The 16,359-nt window shown below is 46.5% G+C and overlaps 1 protein-coding gene across 1 annotated transcript in view; it reads right to left on the bottom strand.

Annotated features, from left to right (window-relative positions):
* The window catches only part of Znf366 (zinc finger protein 366), a 63,996-nt gene that overhangs the window by 15,410 nt on the left and 32,227 nt on the right, over positions 1–16,359 (bottom strand). The window contains exons 2-3 of the mRNA XM_055598348.1: positions 5,250–6,586; positions 801–992 (exon numbers count right to left, since the gene is read on the bottom strand). Coding sequence (XP_055454323.1) covers positions 801–992; positions 5,250–6,572 — 1,515 coding nt within the window. The 5' untranslated portion in view covers positions 6,573–6,586. The remainder of the gene's footprint in view (positions 1–800; positions 993–5,249; positions 6,587–16,359) is intronic.

Raw genomic sequence — 16,359 nt, 5'->3', positions numbered from 1 at the left:
CTAGCTTAAGATCCTTTTCTCAACTCTTCAGAATATTTTGAATTGGCACATAGAATGTACTCATATATGCTGGGTATAGTATGACATTTAGATTCATGTGTAAAACGTGTGCTGAACATATCAGGGTCACCAGTACTGTCTTGATGTTGCGGGTGCTCAAAGTCTTCGTTTTTAAAGGAAGTCTTAGTGACTAGTCACCTTGCTGAAGTATGAAGCACCAGACCACACTCCTCAGCTATGTTTCTGCACCCTAACTAACCTCTGTCTCCTCTTCCTCCTCCCCTTCCCAAACCCTAGTGACCACTGTTCTCAGCAATCCTTCTATGAGGTCAACTCAGCTTTCATGTATGAGCCCGGACATACATTATTTGTCTCTCTGTGCCTGGCTTATTTCACTTAACATAATGTCCTCCAATATGGCCTCCGTTCATGTTTGACACAGATCCAGGGTTTTGTTCCTTTTATGGCTGAATAGTCCTCCATTGTGTACATGTACCACCTTCTCTTCTGCCCATCCTTTGAGAAGAAAAGACCTGTGCAAAAGGTCTCCATCCATGGACTTAAAAACTATATTACATGTATTCATTTTATGTGTATGGATGCTTGTATGTATACCACCTACGTGCCTAGTATCTAAGTATCTGACCTTTAGCCAAAGGGTGGTGGGTACAACTTGGACTTGGCCGCAGACCTACTGTGAGCCTCAGCTGTACCACTGAAGAAACGGAGTAGAGGATTCCCCGGGGCAGGTCTTGCCTGTTGGACACTTGCACAGCCCCTGAGCCCTCCCTTCTTCCCACCTTGCATTTGAAAGGCTTCACGTCGGAGTGGACAATCATGTGCGCCTTGAGGGTTTGCTTCTGCACGAAGCTCTTGTAGCAGAGGTGACACTGGTAGGCACGGATGTTGGTGTGGATCAGCACGTGTCTCTTCATGTTGGCCAGCAGGGTGAACTCACGCCCACAGATTCCGCACTTGTGCTCCTTCACACCCTGTCAGAGGCAAGATTCAAAACAGTGAGTGTCTGTGTGCCAGGCCTTCGGGAGTGTTCCGCGCTATTGCTCTTTGACACGTAAATCCTCAAGAAGCTGGGAGAAGTTCCAAACACAGCTTTGGCTATGTTTAAGTTGTGATTTCCTTGGAAGTGTTGATTACATAATCTACCTTTTGTTTTTTCTTTTGAATACCATAAACTAGCTGATCACTAGAAGAAAAGAAAGCCACTCTTGTAGAAAGCCACTGTTGTTTCCCCTGCAGCTGGGTTAATTCTACAACTGCAGAATGAGAGGATTAATATGATTTTGGTAAGAGCATTGTAGAATGATATGTGAAATGAGTCCATAATCTGGCTTTCACGATGATGAGAAAATCTACGCTGATATTATCATTTCCCAGAAGGAAGCCAATGTCTCCTTATACTAGATAATCACCCTCTTCAGTTGGTCTCCTTGGTTTCCACAGGCCATGCTGACCCATGGGCCGTAGCTCTGGAGCCTCCTACAGTCCTGCTGCTTCTGTTGTGGAAATTTAGCATGGACAACCTTCTAAATTGGAAACTAGAACAGAAGGTTGTCTAGTTTCCTCACTATGGAGCAATGTTTAAATGCTTGGGTCTCGATGCCCTCAACTTCTTGATGGCTTTCCAGGGACTCCCACATAGAATGCAAGCTAATATCAACAACCTTCACTTCCCGAACAAGGCCTGGGTAAAAGTCTCCATCCACAGTGATGAAAAACAATGTCAGATTTATTTATTTTATGTGTAAAAATGCTTGTTTGTTATGTATGTATGTATGTAGGTAGGTAGATATTTCTGTATATGTATTATGTATACCACCTACATGCCTAGTAGCTGAGGAGGTCCAAACAGGCAGCCAGATCCTCCCCCCTGGAACTGTAGTTACAGGTGGTTATGGACCACCACATGGGTGCTGGCTAATGTACTCAGGTCCTCTGCAAGAGCAACAAGTGCTCTTGACCACTGAGCATCCCTTCAGCCCCCTAGTGACTCTTTGATACAGTGCTTCACTATGTTGCTGAGCCTAGTGTTGAATTCCTGGGCTGAAGAAGTCCTCTCGTCCCAGCCTCCTGGGTAGCTGGGACTAAAGAAGCGGGCTGCTGCTCCAGGCAAGAATGACTTTAAAAGGAAGAATCAAAGAACTTTGGCACTAAAATGAGGATTAGAACAAGTTATCAAATTAACAACTTAAAAGGACACACTGTCAGGTATCCATAAGGAAGGAGGGATTCCAAGTTAGCTCTCTCTAGCTGTATTCTCTCTTATTTAAGTTGGGGTGTCGCAAGAGGTTAGTACTCTTTAGTTTTGGTGAATTCAAAGCAACTAAAAGGTGGGTTCACGTCTCTGTTCAACCCTTTACCGACTACGAAACCTTAAAGAAACAGGTCTTATGGTCTTTCCTTGGGAAGAGCTGTCTTCTCAAGATGTAGTGGCAGGGGCTGGGCACATCACTCAGTTGGTAAAGTAGTTGCCTTATACACATGAAGCCCTGGGTTGGAGCCCCAGCCACGCATAAACAGGTGCAGAGCACACACCTGTGACCCAGCTCCTGGGAAGCAGGAGGACCAGAAGCTCAAGCTCGCTCTCTGCCTAAAAGCAAGTCTGAGACCAGTCTGAGCTACGTGAGGCCCTGTCTCAGATAAAGGGTCTTGAGTTCTCTCTGGTGCAGAGGTTTTCTATTCTAAACAGACTGCAGATGAGGGTGGATTTATGTCACTAAAAAAGACCAACTTTCTCTCAAAATTAGGTTTTAATGCTCTCCAAGATGAATTTTGTAAATAATTTACATGTTCAGTGTGTTTAAAAATCATAAAATAAAAAAAAATCATAAAATCAACAACAATTATTTTCTTGGTGGGCTTTCAAATTTACTATAGCAGTTTTTTCCTTCTGCCCAGCTGTTCTGTGAGGCTGCATACAGCTCAGGGCCACAGTGTGCTTGCATGCCTAAGTCCCTAGGTTCAATTCTCAGAGCCTACATGTAGTGTAGGGACAAGAGAAGGAGATTTCTCTCTGGGCTTGGGTAAGATCCAGTTGTCCTGAGACTATGAAGAGGGTATTTATCACTGTCCTGGAAATTCTTTAGAGAATTTTGTCTCCAAAGTAGGGCTCAAGACAAGGGCTGGCACAGAAGACAAGAGAAGAGCTGGACACAACCTTGGAGCTTACAGGAAACTACTGCCTTTCTGAAGGGACCAATGAAACCACACAGAAGGATCCTGTGAGGCTGTTTAGGGGCCAGGAGATGGAAGGGGGAGTCTTGATAATGCAGCCTTTAAGAATTCGATGTTGGCCAGGCATGCCTTTAATCCCAGTGCTCGAGAGGCAAAGGCATGTGGATCTCTGTGAGTTCAAGGCCAGCCTGATCCTCAAAGGAATTTTCAGGACAACCAGGGCTATACAGAGAAACCCTGTCTTAAAAAAACAACAAAACAAAACAAAAACCCAAAAACAAACAAACAAAAGAATTCAGTGTTGGGGCTAGGGAGTTAGTAGGTAAAATGCCCGGGGTGCAAGCTCTCATAGCGCTCACAAAAACAGCCCAGGTGTGTCTGTAATTCTCCAACTGGGAAGATGCCCGGCTCTCTAGCCAGCTGAGGAAGTTAGTTCAGTGAGGGAACCTGGCTCAAAAAGATAAAGTGGAGAGCAACTGTGGGTACCAGATGTTGACCTCTGGCGTCTGCATCCACACACGTAGGCATCTGCACACATCCTCACACATGCACAAAAAAGACTCAGGTGCTAGCGCTGGCGTTCTGAGAGACGTCCTCGTATCGTGGTGTCTTCACTTTCAGTCGGAAGCAGATCCCAGCTTCCGACAATCAGTACGGGTGAGTCATGAACCACCACAAAGCAAGCATCGAGTGAACACTACCTCTCCTTGTTTGCTCATGTCTCTACTGAAAACACGCTTTGCTTACCGATTTGAAGAAAACATATGTCAGACAATAGGCTGTTTTCTCCACTTGAACTTCATTTCCTATTACCTCGCAGAATCCATATGGTCTAGAATCAATAACCTTTGACTCCTTTTCCACATACTTTGAACGAAGCCAATGGTGCCTTTGTGGCCAAACCTAAATCCAGGTCATCTGTCGATGGTTCCTGCACTGGCAGGCAGCTCCCCTCAGATGGGTCTGTAGCTGCCTTTTGTCCAGCAGGAAGTGCCTCTCTGCTTCAGATCCAGATAGGACTGTGTGTTTTGTCCTAACCCAGTGAGTGAAACCCACGAGAACAGAGCTGCAGCCTTACCTCAGCTGCCAGTTCTGTGATGACCTTTGGAAATAAAAGATGCTTTAGAGCCTCTGGTTTGCTAAAAGTTTTTCTTGCCAAGAAAGTCACTGAAGTCAAGGGTGAGACTAGAGGTTAGTTGTGTGGGGGGGGGGGGGGGGGGGGGGGGGGGGGGCGGACAAAAGCCCCTCTTGGTAAGTCAAAGAACTAAGTAAGGCCTGCCAGAGTAAGAACTCAAGATGGTACTAGGCCTGCTTGCCTGCTTCAGGTGATGAACTCCAGAGCTCTAGCTACAAGTGAGACAGAAACTTGAGCTTTGGGTCCTCACTGCTCCACGGAGACCTCTGCCCAGAGACATTAAAACCAAGCGGTGAAGGATACTTCCTCCTGCTTCCCACAGATACCACAGGCTAGTGAGCCCATGCAGACAGGGAGGAGGAGGCCCTGGGCAGCTAGGGTAAACTCTGCTTCAGTATTTAGCTACCTGAAGGAAGCAGGTCTCACAGCGGAGCCAGACAACAACCCGGAAATACAGCCTGCTTCAGCTGGAAAGAGCTCTTAGAGAATTCTCTAGAAGGCGGCTATCATTGGCACAGCCCAGGCATGGTGGTGCTCTGAGGTCGGAGGACCTGCGTGACCCACCCCCCACCAGTGCCCTAAAAGAAGTTTCTAGAAACAAAGTTCCAGGGCTTCTTTGAGGCCTCGCAGAAATCTCACAGTAGCCAGCTGTTTCCTTCATCCTTCCTCACTCTCCTCTCCAAATGCCTGCACTGGTAATTTCCAGGCCCACCTGAGACTCTAAGGCTATTCTGGGAAAGGGCCTACTTGACTGTCTACTGGCACATCGCCCACTGTTGGCTCTGTGGGGTGGGGAAGGGCCTCGGGGTTCAGGTAAGGCGAGCATCTTAGCGGGGGTCACCCAGTTCCTTCGCCTTTTAGTGAGGAGCAACACAGGGCCCCAGCAGCCCCCCGCCCCGGCTGCCGTCCCGCTCCCGCATACCTTGTGGGTGAGCGAGTGCTGCTTGAGGTGGTGCGGCTGCACGAACTCCATGCCGCACTCGGAGCAGATGTGGGGCCGGATGTCCTTGTGCTTCATCATGTGGTTCTGCAGCTGGCTCGGGTACTGGAAGGTCTTGTCGCACTCGGAGCAGCTGTACTGGATGGGGCCCCGGTGCGTCGTGAGGTGCCTCTTGAGCTGGGCCAGGGTGGGGAAGTCGAGGCCGCACTCCACGCAGATGTTCTCGCGTCCGCTCGCGTGCTTGGCCTCGTGGGCCTTGAGCTCGCTGGGGTAGGCGAAGCCCCGACCGCACACGCGGCAGTTGTGCGGCTTCACCTCGCTGTGCTGCATCATGTGGCGCTTGAGGTGGCTGGTCTGTGTGAAGGCCTTGTGGCACACCTGGCACTTGTGCGGCCGCGTGCCCTGGTGCGTCAGCATGTGGGTGTGCAGGTGGCTGAGCTGCTTGAAGAGCTTCCCGCAGCGGGAGCACGCGTGCGGCTTGATCCCGCTGTGGCCCAGGATGTGCGTCACCAGGTTGTACTTGGACGTGTAGGACTTGTCGCACGTGGGGCACTGCCAGCGCTTCTGGGCCCCGCCCACGTCCACGTAGTAGCTGTCGTCGATCTGCACGTTCACGTCCACCCTCTCCACCTTCTGCTTGGCCTCCTCGCTCTCCAGGGGCTCGGCCTTCCGGGGTAGCGGCGGCTCGGGGGGCTGCTTGGGCAGGAAGGTGTGCCTGCTGAAGGGGAAGGGCGAGGACGAGGGCACGAAGAAGGGGAACACGAGCCCCGGGGGGACTTTGGGGTAGTAGGGGTAGGGCGCGGGCAGGAAGGCGGGAGGCACGGGCTGCGGCCACACGGCGCTGGGCTTCAGCGGCTCCTGCTTGACGGCTTTGCCCCCGAGGGGCTCCAGGCTGCGGTAGAACTGCAGGCCCACGTTGCACAGGTCGATCATCTGGGAGTCGCACTTGGGGCGCTGCGGCTGCGGGAAGAGCAGAGCGAGGTTCGGGGGGCCCAGGCTCTTGCTCTCCTCGGCAGCCGCGGCTTCCTCCGCGGCGTGGTGGTAAGGCATCTTCGTGGGCATGCTCTTCCGCTTCCGGGACCCACCTCCCTCGAAGACCTCCGGGAATCCGTCCAGGTCTCCTGGAGAAGGTTCATACCGAAACTGGGAGAAGGGGCCCCGAAGGGTTTCCGGGAAGGGGTGTCTTTGGGGAGCCCTCCCTCCGGGAGCCTCGGGCTGGAGGCAGTGAGGAAAGGAGGGAATGCTTTTCGTAGCAGCGTTGAAGGGCCCATCCTCATCTTTGACCATCTTCATTGCCTTCTGCATCCTTGGCAGTTTCCCTTTAAAGAGAAAGAAACCATTGTGTGGCTTTGCATTGCTTTGTTTTTAATCGTCTTTTCTGAATTAAGATCAATATTAACTGATAACGCTTGTTTCTACTGAGCCTCTGAGTTCTTGCAAACTCAGCTGCTAGTGTGGAAAGTACTAGCCAAGGAGAGGGAGCTCTGAGGGCCTACTGTAAACCACGGAACCAGAGAACTTCAGTACCATAGAGGCTGGGAGTGGATTTGTTTTGGAAGAAACCTGAAAACTCATCTGTCCCTTGCGTTGCCTCCCTCTCCTCCCTTCTGTTCAAAGTGAGGGTCCTGAGGGCCCCGGAGATGAAGTGATGTGTTCAAGTCACACAGCTATTCACTAGAGGAGTAAGAACCAGGACGCATTCCGCCGCAGTTCTCCGTCTGCGCTGGAGTTGCATCTGCGCGTTGAGGTTTTAAATGTGTCTCATTTCATCATTTCTTGCATATGAAGAGCAGTTTGCACCGCTTGTGCTTGAGTCTGTGCTGCACCAGGATATTCAAAGACCGTGAAAGAGACACACTTAGCTCTGGGCTCATGGGTGATACCCACCCTGAGCAGGTAGGCAGCTAAGGAGGAGAGGAGGGGAGACTGACATGAAGAGAAAACGCATGGGCGTTTCCATGTTCAGAAGCCATTCTGTCAGTTCGCACGTTCCAAACCCTCAGTCAGAAGCAAGTACAAGAGCTGCAGGCTTGGGGGTGGGGAGTGTGTTGGGGGTTGGGCTCACGCTTGTATATTGTTGCCTAGATATACCTATCCTTGTTGTACAAACCTGCTTGATTGGCTGATTAAACTATCCATACCTGGGCAGGGCAGAATGGGGTAGGCATGGCGAAGGTTCCCGGGCTTTTGAAGACAGGAGAATCACGGGAAACAGACTGCCAAGCGGAGGAAGGAGAATGCCAGTATGGGTTAGTGTGGAGAAAAAAAACCACATGGGCTAGGAGAAAGGACTCCAAGAACGGCATGGAAAGTCCCAGTAAAAGCAAGTATCCATATGATTAAGGAGGGAAGGGAGCCCAGATAAAGATGGTTAAGGCAGACAGTATTGAATGGGGCAGGGATAAGGATGGTGATGATATTGAGACAGCGTAAATGGAATGTCTGCCTGGCCCAAGGTAATAAGGCAATTATGAAATCCAAGAGGTAGTAGGCCTACCACATGTAAGGGCTGAACTAAAGCCACCGGCTGAGGGCTGGAATAGGAACTGTGACTTGAGGCTGTGGGTTAGAGTACAGAATGGGGATCCTGGAGTGAGAGGGCGAACAGTTTCCATTTACTTCCTAGAGCCCTTGGCAAGACATCAAGATTTACAAATATACAAACATTTTAAATTATTTGTGCTTTTTAAAAAGAAATATATTGCAATTAAAATTTAAAATATTTTATTTTTAATATTTGCTTACTGAGTACATACACAAACAAATTCTGTTGAGGTGTAAAATATCCTTATTTCACAAATATTTAAACACTTTTTAAGCTCTTCAGTGAATTGACCTGAGAACTAAAATAACAACAACAATAATAAAATGTCTACTAACATTTATTTTGCATTTAGTGAGAGTAGGGGGCATCTCTGGTTTGTTGTTTTGGGGGAGAACAGCTTATAATTTAGAAAGAGATCTTGTATGTTCAGCAAATACAAGCCCAGCTTCCCCCACACAATTCTTGCTTACTGAATGCAGGATCTTTACCTCCCACCTCCCAGCAACTGTAGGAGGTGATGAGGGATGAAGGAGACTTCTTGCCTTGTGCCTCCAAGAACATGTGGGTGGGCATTAAAACGAAAGCTGGGCACTGTTGCTGTCAGAAAACACAAAGTGGAGGTGGGGGCAGTAGAGGTTCTTTGGTGTCTTCTCATGTTTGCGAGGTGGCCAGTAGACTCTGCCCTCTAGAATCACAGTAATAGGAGTGTCCTTTAGACCAAGGGCTTTCTAGATGGGCCTTCAGGAATGGCACTAGCAAGAGCAACAGTGATTCTCCGGGGTTTCATGTTAGAGTTGCTTTCAGAACCCTTTAGAGAAAGATTCCCTTGGGCAAAGAGGTTGTTAGTGCCTGCCGCTATCTGAAGAGCCTACCCCAAACCAAAATGGTTTTCTGTTTTTCTCCAGTGTGGTTAAAATAAGCAGTTATTCCTAGATCGTGCCAGAGAGCTAGATTTTGGACTGTGTAGCTAAGGGGCATGAGGAGACATAATGACTTTTTGTTGTTGTTGTTAAGAAGGTACTTGAAAGGTTGTAGCTGGTGACACAAGACCCCTTTCTTTCTGTCACATGTCCTCGCTCTCTCTCTCATATGGGGAATCCATTCAGACACTCAGACAGAAACATCACCACAGATTTTGAAACTGAAAATGTTTTAGTTTATTACCTACTGTTATTGTCTTGTTTAATATTTTTTTTTAGTTTGCCATTTTATGAATTGGTTGGCTCCTTTTTATGTGTTATAGTGACACTCTTAACATAAAACTGATCTCAAAAGTACATGTTTGCATTTTTATGTTGTCACCATTAATCTGGTAACTCAAAGAAATGATTTGAGTGAAGATTTTTTAATTTAAAATATAAATGTCCCCATTATGTTTCTAAAGGCAGAGACTTTATATGTGTATATTCTAATATTTTACTTATTTTAACACCTTAAAATTAATTTCCTACAGTTTGGGCTTTCTATTCTCTCATTTGTAAGAGAGTATTTTGTGTGCCCCAGAATCAAGCCAGCAACCCCAGGAAGTTTTGAAAAGCAGGGATCCACCCATGGATGTTTGTTCAGATCTGTAACACAGGAGGCTCCTTTTGCCGGAGGATCTTAAGGAACACTGCCTGTCCCTACGGAGGTCAAGGAGAGTTAGCCTTGCTCCCCACTTGGCCTTCTTGGAGAGCAGCCTGAGTCTGCTGCTAGCTACCAGAGCCCCTGTCTTTGAGTGCCAGGTGCTAGGAGAAGCCCTTGGGAGTAGAACAACAACAAAACTCAGAAAAGAAGCAATGCTGGGAATGGGCGGTGCTGAAGGGCAAGCTCGCCTTCAGAGGTAATTCATCCTGACAGTCGAGTTAACGTTCTGTGTGTCCTCAGCAAAAAATATTATTAATAGACCCTAGAACACCTCAAGTGCATGCCATCCACATATCCTCCTCCGTTTCTAAAAATATACCCACTGGCATCTAAGCAGCTGCAGATTTCCTGTGCCGGATGCCAGAGGGACTTGAGGGCAGGTGTCTGACAGGGAGACCTGGACCTGGGAAGAGCAGAAACCCTCTACTTCATGGTCATCGCAGGTTGCTCCCAGAGCCCTGGAGAAAGCCGGCAGGCTGTAAGAGTTTTCTACCTACTATGTATGTGTTGAAACAACATGCAGAAAAAAGAAAAAAAAGAACTGAAAATTTCAAGTGGACAGCTGTGGGGTTGTGGAAGGAACATCACTTTGGAGCCTGGGGGGCCTCTGAGCTTGAACACCGGCTTCATTCGTGGTGGGGAAGATTGAGCAAGTTGGTTTTGAGGTCTGCTGTTCCCATCTGTCAAATGGGAGCTTGGATATCCCCATATGGTTAGAGGTTTAAAGGGGAGTGTGAAGAAGTATAATAAACAGTGCCTTTGGGGGGTAGGAGAGTAGACAGGATGGGAGAGCAGGGGTCCATGATCACTGCATTGATACCGGCTGTAACTTCTATTTTCCAAACAGACACTATCAACCACCGCTGACTCCACATCTTAGCCTCTACCAGTTCAAAGCCAAGGCGTCACCCTTTCAGGCTGTGTTGGTCTTGTCATGGGGGGTGAAGATGTATACGCTCAAAGTGCCCAGGAGTTTACTAATTGCATGTAGTAGCTTTCGGGTTTAAGAATCCTTCCCTGCCCTTCCCCATGCCTCTTTTCCAGCGTTGAAGATGCCCTCCTGCCTACATTCCTACAGACTGCTTAGGGAAGCAGAGAGTTGAGGCGAGGGATGGGAAGTTCTTGGGAGCTGTGTTCCTTTGTGTAAGAGACTGAAAGATTGTCCCTCTTGAACCCTATTGGAGATCATGTGCCCCGGAAACCAGTACAGATGCTGGGACGTGCTGCATCAACACTGACAGACCAGTTCTTGCAGCTCGTTCTAGAATATTGGCTCTCAACCTGTGGGTCATGACCCCTTTTGGTCTCATGACCCTTTCACAGGAATCACCAAAGACCATGGGGAAGCACAGATATATACATTTACATTATTAGTCATAACAGTAGCTAGATTACAGTTATGAGGCAGCAATAAGAATAATTTTACGGTTGGGGTCACCACAACATGAAGAACCGTATCAAAGGGTCACAGCATTAGGAAGGTTGAGAGCCGCTATTCTAGACTGTGGTGGCTAAGGACCCACATTTTGTTGTTGTTCTTTTGTTTTGTTTTGCCTGATGCCTGGCTCAAAGTAGCTGCTCAATAAGAAGAAATGATACATTGAGAGAAGAAATGATAAATTCTTGTATGTAAAGCCCCCATATGAAGCCTAAATGTGCGCAGGTTCATCTTACATGATTCAGGTCAGGGCGACTTTTGGTAAGTGAGGAACGTGATGGGGAATATTCGCACCGATGCCGTTCACCACACAGCGTTCTACAGCCCAGTCAGGAAACAGACTCCTGAAGAGTCCGGAGGTTGTCAGGCTCCTGCCCTGAGTACAGACTGCTGCTCACTCTGCACTCCCCCCCACCCCCCGAAGTTAGGCTGCCTTTGGCTCAGCCGGGGAGGATACTGCCGAACACCCATCGCTCCTTTCTAAGAGCAGAGAAGCGCTTGCTCTCAAGACTGCACTCGGTCTCCAGACTTGGTGGGCACTGATTCAGGAGCACAGTGTGAAGAGGAAGATATTGGGTTGATTTGTCTTAAAGCGACCTGGAACTTACGATGTCTTCTTTGAGAGATTATATTCTTAGGAGTCAGTTATGAGGAAATACAGAATGGGTGAATTTAAAAACATTTTTTTCCCATCATGCAGACCAATTAGAAGCAGGAAGCCTAAGATGAAACAGTGGGATTTGGAGGGAAATACTTCTAATAATGCCCTTTCCTCAGGAATTCACCTACTGTACCAAAATATAAATATTCCCCCTAAATAAAATTACTGGTATTTTGTGGTTCTCATTTGAATTGAAGGTCATGCTGGTAAATGGTATTGGAAGAGTCAGAGTGAGTCAGCATGCCAGGGGCAGACTTAGCTCTATTCTTCCACACAGACTTCTGTGCATCCTGAAACAGACCAAAGAATATTCACGCTCACATGAAAGAAAGGAACTGGGCTCTTCATTCCATGAAGCTTGCCAATGCCTTGTGGCAAGACGCTACACGTTTTAAGCAGCCCTGTGGTTTATCCTTGAGCTCCGCTCTCAGCAGGGGTGAAGGGAGGAGGATCTGGACAAGTGTGAGTGCTGGAAGCAGTGCCAAGGGGAACAGAAGGAGGGGTGTGCGCGCAAAAGCAACAGGAAGGCAGGACGGGCTAGTCCACACTGGCTGCCCTCTCCTTGTTCCTTAAGAGGACCTCATTATAGGTCCCTCTGGAGTGAGGCTGTAATGGTTTTCCTGTTCTTTCTGAACCTAGCCAGAGATCTTGAGACTTTAAAACGCAGTTTCCAGTTGCCCAACAAAATGAAGCCGAAGCCTGCTGAGCCTCTCAGTGCAGGTGATGGTGAGCTCACCCTCGTGTCCAGGGCCTGGTAGGAAGTTCGGGTCTTCACTTACATCCTGCTGGCAGAGCAGTGTGTTCTCAGAGCAAAGCATGTCTGCCTTGGCACCCTCTATGTCAGCAGTAAGGCCAAAAAGAGGTGACCAGATGCCTGGCAAGCAGACCCCAGCACCTTCCCAGATGCCTTCCAAGCCCCCATGTATCTCACAAATGTCATTTCTCCCATTTGTTTCAAAGAAACGGTCTGTCCGCTGATGGTGGCCAAATATCATATTTGGTTGTAAGATTCAGTCACATAAAAAAGTTAACTGGCTGTGCATCATAATTCTTCGGTATGGGGGCTGGAGAGATGGCTCCACAGTTATGAGCACTGGCTGCTCTCCCAGAAGACCTAGGTTCAATTCCCAACACCTACACAGAGGCTCACAACTGTGTGTAAGTCCAATTCCAGGGAGCCTCGGGGACCAGGCAGACACTCGTCCAAGTACACGCATGGTGCACAGATATTCGTGCATTTGTGTTTTGCCTGCATGGACGTCTGGGTGAGGGTATTCAATCTTGAAGTTACAGACAGTTGTGGGCTGCCATGTGGGTACTGGGAATTGAACCCAGGTGCTCTGAAAGAGCAGTCAGTGCTCTTAACTGCTGAGCCACCACTCACTACCGAGAGATCTTGTCTTAAAAATAAAATAAAATAAAATAGAATAAAAATAAAAACAATTCTTCAAAACCACCAAAAGACGACTGGAGTTTTGTATTGCTTAAAATCTCCAGAACCAGCCTGGATAGATACTAGTGTATAAATGTTTGAGGGAGTCTTACAATTGTGTTACATTAGTTATCATGTGCCTTCGTTGTACAAGGGCACGTGTGGATCCGTGCCGCAGCGCACACACGGAGGGCAGAGTACAAAGCTAGGGAGTTGGTTCTCCTTCTTCCATGTGGGCTTCAGGGATCCAATTCAGACTGTTAGGCTTGGCCACAAGGGCCTTTACCCTCTAAGACATCATGTCAGACCCCACTTTAAAGAAGGTCAGCATTAAAAAAACAAAACAAAACCCTTTGCGATGAATTCAGACACTAACTTGCACAAGTCAAAATGGCTGTGAGTTTTCTACGGTGCTGTCTGTAAACAGTGCTGTCTCTGGCTACTCTCTGGAAAGCCAGGTCGCTTCGGTGGCTTCTGTGCCTGGGTAGTTGGGAGTGCGGGGTTAGCTCTGTGCATGCGGCCTATTTAAAGGAAAGAAATAACTGAAGATTCTCTTCCCCAGCCCTCAGAGTTAATGTAGCACATTTGGATGGAATTTGTCTCCAACTCCCTGTGGAAAATGTCCTTAAGAGTATCTGTCAGCCTTCTGTTTTGTTTTATGTTCATTGATCAAAGGAGCTTAAAAGACTCACTTGTAGGAAAGCAAACATACACATGCAAATTAGAAAGACCTCTTCTGTCCATCAGCAAGCATGACAGCATGCTGTAGAAAAAGCTGGAAAATACGGTCCTTTAAGGGGCACCAACTGTTGTTGACTCTAGGTAGAAGGAACTTATTTTGCAAATGTCACTCAGCACAGTATTTCTCTGAGAGGGACATGATGTAATACTTTGCACTTTGATTGTGGAGTTATACAACTCTACTTGTCAAAGCTGATAGACCTCGTATAAGAAATTATCCTCCTGTATTTAGAAATATATATTTAAATAAAAGCAACAATTAATTAAAGAACTAATATAACAGCTAATTAAAGAAAAAGAAGTCATGAAATTGAGAGAGAGCAAGGGGGTTGTATGAGATGGACTAGGGAGAAAAATATAAGGAAGGAAATTATATAATTATATTAATTATATAATTTTAAAAAAATAAAAATATGCTTAATATAAATTTGAAATAAGTTTTAAAATGCAAAAGAAATGCACACAAACTACTACTTTATGTGCCATTATTAAATGAATAATTGAAGATAATTGTCAAATGTCTAACAGTAGTCGTGGTGACAAAGAATTCTTTAACAAATTCTTAGCTTTGAAATGTGTCTAATAATTTGCATATGGTTTTATAGAAACGAGCATGGACTGGGTCATAATCCAATAGTATTAATTCCCACTCAGATCAAAGGCAGAACTTTAAATATGACATATACTAACACTGTCTGTGTATATTTATTCATATGTGTGCATTCGTGATCGTGTGTGTGTGTGTGTGTGTGTGTGTGTGTGTGTGTGTGTAGAACACTGTAAGGCAGAGATGGTGCACTTTACTTGAAGGTCTTCTACTTTCTGGGCCCTGATCGCATGCTCAGTAAGCAATCTTCTCTAATTGCTCCAAGGGTCTTTGAAATGCAAAGCAGTCTGTCATGAGTGGACAAGATCATTTTGGTCATTAGAAAATATGCTTGTGCTCCTTATAAACCAGCCGACTGATATCAGCACTCAGGTCCGCCAATCACTCTTATTCATTATTCTTTGAATAGGATTAACTAAGTTCTGACACAAGCATGGAACTCTCTCATCGACCAGTCTTAGGCCACATGCTGAGTCACACAGTCCTCACAGGCCCTGCTCTTCCACACAGCTTATCTGAGCAGCCATCTGCCCTACGGTCTTAACACTTTGTACTTGATATATCTGGGTTTCTGCAACATTCTGGGGAGGAAGTGGATAGAGAGAGACTCCCTTCTTGGAGACTTCATGGGAACTTAGAAATAAAACCTTTCTTACTACAATCCCTCTCATGAATTTTATCATTGGCAGTTCTCAATCTCTCTCTCTGTCTGTCTGTCTGTCTGTCTGTCTCTCTCTCTCTCTCTCTCTCTCTGTGTGTGTGTGTGTGTATGTATGTGTGTGTGTCCTCATTCATGTGGTCTACATTTGTAACATAATATTCTCACAAAGCAAGAAACTTGGTGGTCTACAAATATGTGGAACCAGCAATTACTTGGCATTTTACTCAGTAATGCCACATTCTAGTTTTCTTTTCTTCTTGATCTCAAGCAAATTTTGGTGTTCTCTGTAGAAGGGACTAACTGTTCAACATGTTCTCCTCCAGCCCATCCATGCTAACCCATCTTAGCTCTCCTTACCCAAATTCACTGTCAGGAACATCTCTAATGAGGATGCTATATCTGCCAAAGTATATCTGGGACTATGGTAGCTGTTCAGAAGCCCCCAAGAGCCTCTGCTTCATCTTGGCTTGGGTCCCTTGATGAACATACACCATGTGTTTTTTTGGCCTGAAACAATATTCTATCTTGTTAAAGTAATATAAATTAATGTAAAAGGTCTCTGGAAATACTCAAGGTGATAGCAGTCAGGTGCCACTCAGCCTCTGAGAGACTGTGTCACCCAGAGTGTCCCTGGAGGGCAGGCCATGGTGATTTGTCTCATTTGAGCAACAGCAACAGCTTCCTGTGACACTGTGTAAGTGCCTGTTAGCTTGGGAATGTCCCTCAAAATGGCCATGCAGACCTAAGATCCTGCTCTCCTCTCCTTTCCTTTATGTGGACAACCCCTCACACTCTGTTTCTGCATTTCAATGATGGTCCATTTGAATAGCTTTATTCCCTTTTCCAACTTTTTACTCTAGGATCTCTTCACTTGCCCATTTCATATTGAATTTTTCTATTGATTCTTCCCAACAAGCTAATTTCATATCTATATATTACATATAAATATGCATCATATATAAACATATTCATACATTTAAAAACATATGAACATCTTCCTAGGTACATATATACATAACCTGTCCCAGGAAGGAATTACAAAAGCCTGATGTCTCTGAGAAGGACAGAGTGTCTAAAAAGGGGTAGGCTTGGGAGCTAAGCAGTAGAGTAACTGACCTTAGGAGGAGCTGCTCCTATCAGGGCCCACAGACAGCTGAGCAGTTCCCTGGGTGGAATTATCTGTGCACTTCTTTTTAAAAGTGCACTTCTTTTATAAAAACCAACACTCTTGTACACTGGCAAGGGCACAGCTGTTCAAACATATATGCATTGAAAAGTGCAAATTCATATTGGCTGTCCAGCATCAATTTAGACAAAGTTAGATATAGCATCCCCTTTGTGGCTCAAAAGAATCTCCTTAAAGCATTTTTTTTTCCCACAT

This window comes from Psammomys obesus, unplaced genomic scaffold (genome assembly GCF_907164565.1).
Source record: "Psammomys obesus unplaced genomic scaffold, mPsaObe1.curated_primary_1811, whole genome shotgun sequence".
Classification (NCBI taxonomy): domain Eukaryota; kingdom Metazoa; phylum Chordata; class Mammalia; order Rodentia; family Muridae; genus Psammomys; species Psammomys obesus.
Note: the sequence above shows the minus strand (reverse complement) of the source record. Positions and strands in the feature narration are given on the sequence as shown.